The sequence below is a fragment of the Phaethon lepturus genome, unplaced genomic scaffold, assembly GCF_000687285.1.
Source record: "Phaethon lepturus isolate BGI_N335 unplaced genomic scaffold, ASM68728v1 scaffold44673, whole genome shotgun sequence".
In the NCBI taxonomy this organism is placed as follows: domain Eukaryota; kingdom Metazoa; phylum Chordata; class Aves; order Phaethontiformes; family Phaethontidae; genus Phaethon; species Phaethon lepturus.
In genome coordinates this window covers 13,342-16,103 of record NW_010529186.1, presented here as the reverse complement: position 1 = coordinate 16,103, position 2,762 = coordinate 13,342, and the positions used below count along the sequence as shown (strand labels likewise).

The 2,762-nt window shown below is 47.6% G+C and overlaps 1 protein-coding gene across 1 annotated transcript in view; it reads left to right on the top strand.

Annotated features, from left to right (window-relative positions):
• Positions 1-2,762, top strand: part of BAHD1 (bromo adjacent homology domain containing 1) — a 13,826-nt gene that overhangs the window by 4,390 nt on the left and 6,674 nt on the right. Inside the window, exon 2 of the mRNA XM_010283856.1 lies at positions 701-1,062. Within this exon, the coding sequence (XP_010282158.1) occupies positions 701-1,062 (362 nt within the window). The remainder of the gene's footprint in view (positions 1-700; positions 1,063-2,762) is intronic.

The following is a 2,762-nucleotide window of genomic DNA, read 5'->3' as shown; positions in this document are numbered from 1 at the left end:
CCTGCTGACAACAGGTAACTCAAATCTGACTTGCTCTTCCCAGACACGTTGGCCTGGGTTGAGGGCTTGTTTTGTGATTCCTGGAGTGGTATGAGGTGTTCTGGGTTGCTTTTGAGAGGCAGCGTCAGCCGACTTACTAACATGTTGTGGTTAATGCCTCTGCGTTAGGGACACGGTTTTGCCGAAGGCGGCAGCGTGCATCATCTTACGTGGTTTTGTTCCATGTGGTTTCTTTCATATTTCTGGAGTTAATTTGGAGAATCTTCTTAATTTTCCTTGATTAGTAGAATTTGGCTTTTTGAAAGAAGCTGGCTGCTTCTGCTAGTGTGACTTAATCCTTCCCATCATTTTGGTAAGCCTTTTATTTCTTTTATACATATTGACAGGCTGGAACTGCTTTGGACACTGGCCAGCCTTATGTCTATTACTGGCTGGCATTACTTTGGGGATTTCACATGGGTTTGTTGTAGTGCAGTGTCATCGGCAGCAACATATTGGAGCATTGCAGGCTTAGAAATTATCTTTGCTTTTAGAATCCGGTGACAATGCAAAACGAAATTACAACGTTAAGAGTCTTCACTGCTATAATGCAACCCAGGGAACTTCAGGGGAAAGTGGTGGTAGTTTGGGATAGTCTTGATTGTGTAGGCGTCTTATATTTCAAATGAGATTCATGCCTCTCTCTCTTCCCTTCTGTTAGAAGGTTGCAAGTCTCTGGACCAGCTGAACCTCACAATCCCCGTGGCAGGACACCCAGCATCACCTGCCCACCCGCTCTCAGGATGTCCTGTACCCAGCGTGCCACCGGCTGCAGAACCCGTTCCTCATCTGCAGACCCCCAACTCTGACCCTCAGACCATGGCCCGAGAATGTCCACAGAGCTCCAAGCCTCCCAGCGGCTCTAAATCTGGTCTCCGAAATACTACGGGCTGTCTCCACGCCTCTGACAGCAAAGCAGCGGGAGGTCATTCCCATCCAAAGCAGCAACGCATTAGCAGGCGCAGAGCTACCAATGGCTGGATCCCCGTTGGCACAGCCTGCGAGAAGGCCGTCTACGTTGTGGTGGGTATCTGTGGAGTGCTGGTATTTTTGGGTGTGTATGGCTATACCCATTTGTACATCTTCAGGGAACTAAGATCACGAAGGCTTGAGAGCATTTTGGGTCTCGCTTCAAGGAGGAGTCGGTCGCTAGATGCCATCTAGAACCTCTTGGACAAGCAAATAGTTAGTGCCTTTTGGCTGGGCTTCAAGGCCAAGCTGCTGTTGGCTTTGTTTTCCTCGTGTGCCCTGGTATTACCTTGCACAGCATGACAGGCACTTTGGAAAGGAAGGAGAACCTGCTACTCATGTGCTAGCATCAGCTGAAATGCCATGATGATGAATACTTCTGGCTTTGGCATTTGCAAGGGTGGCATCTCTTGCACCTGTGAGCCCATCCTACAGAGCGATCATCCTCCAACTTCTTCCTCCTGGGTGAGAGCAAACCTGTTTGAGAAAATGAGGGAGGTTTTAGCCTTGTTATAAGGAGCAGTTGTCTAAAGGTAGCTCTGCTGAGGGGGTGGTTGTTCTCACTGATGGTGTCTGTATCCCAGCAGGGATCTCCCAGAGAGCACAGGGGACTGAGACAGTATCCTGGCTCCCAGATGGAATTTTTCTAGCATCCAGTATCCCCCTTCTTGTAACTTATCTGGTGGCACGGCCAGTCAACTCCTTCAAGGATTTCTTGTCTGTACTTTCCCATGTGTTGTGTTCAGGGGCAGAGACTGGCTCCTGCAGGATGGGAGACTTCCTGCCAGAAAATTGAATTAACTACAGTAAAGTCCACTTCAATTGAGAGAGAAGGCAATATCCTTCATGTGATTAAAACACAAGAGCTGTGGACTTGAAATCTGGACCCACATGCTGTCTGGGAAGGCGGGACAAGGTGTGCAGTAAATGTCAGCAGCAAGGGCAGCTGTGGTCCAAGCGGACTCGTCTGTGCCGCCGCTTGGTGCGGTGGTATAACCTTGAGCTGCTGAGAGCATCATCCAGGACGGGTTTTGCAGCTGCAGCCCTCAGGGCTGTGTGCAGGTACCAAGGGCTGTGCGAGGATGAAGCCCGTGAAAGCCAGAAGACGGGCCTCTTGCATCTGTCGCTCAGACTTTGACACTTTGAAAAGAGCAGCACACTGTTAATCTCCTTAAGTCCTGGCATGTAATGCTTCCGATTTCGCCTGGGCGATCTGACAGGAGGTTAAACCCATCCTGCTCGGGCATTCTGAAATGAGTTTTCAGAGCAAAATAAAATAAAACCCCAGTTCGTAGTCCAAAAAGAGATAATTTTCTAATGTTAGAGAGGGTACAAAGGAAATGTTAGCAATCTCGTTAAGGAAAGCTTTATGCCGTGGCCTCCCTACCACTCCCTGCCCTGTTCCTGTGAAATATTTCATGCTGTATTTGTTTTCTTAAAATGTTTGTATCAGAGAAACACACAGCATTCAAAATATGCCTAGTTTTCTGTGCGTTTGAATATGAAGGAAATGCACACGTATGGGTAGGCAGATAAAATGGGATTTTTCTGAAGGTTGTTTTTTGCATGCAGAATTGAAGGAGCAATTGTTCTTTTAATTTGAAATAAGGTTATTAATTTCAGAAATACAAGCTTTTGTGAGACTTGCTGTCCCGCTGCTGAGCTGCTCCTTACTGCCAGCACTATGTAGGAGAAATAGTTGTGGGTTTGCTTTATTTGAAAACGATGGCCACGTATGATCTGCGAGCACTTGG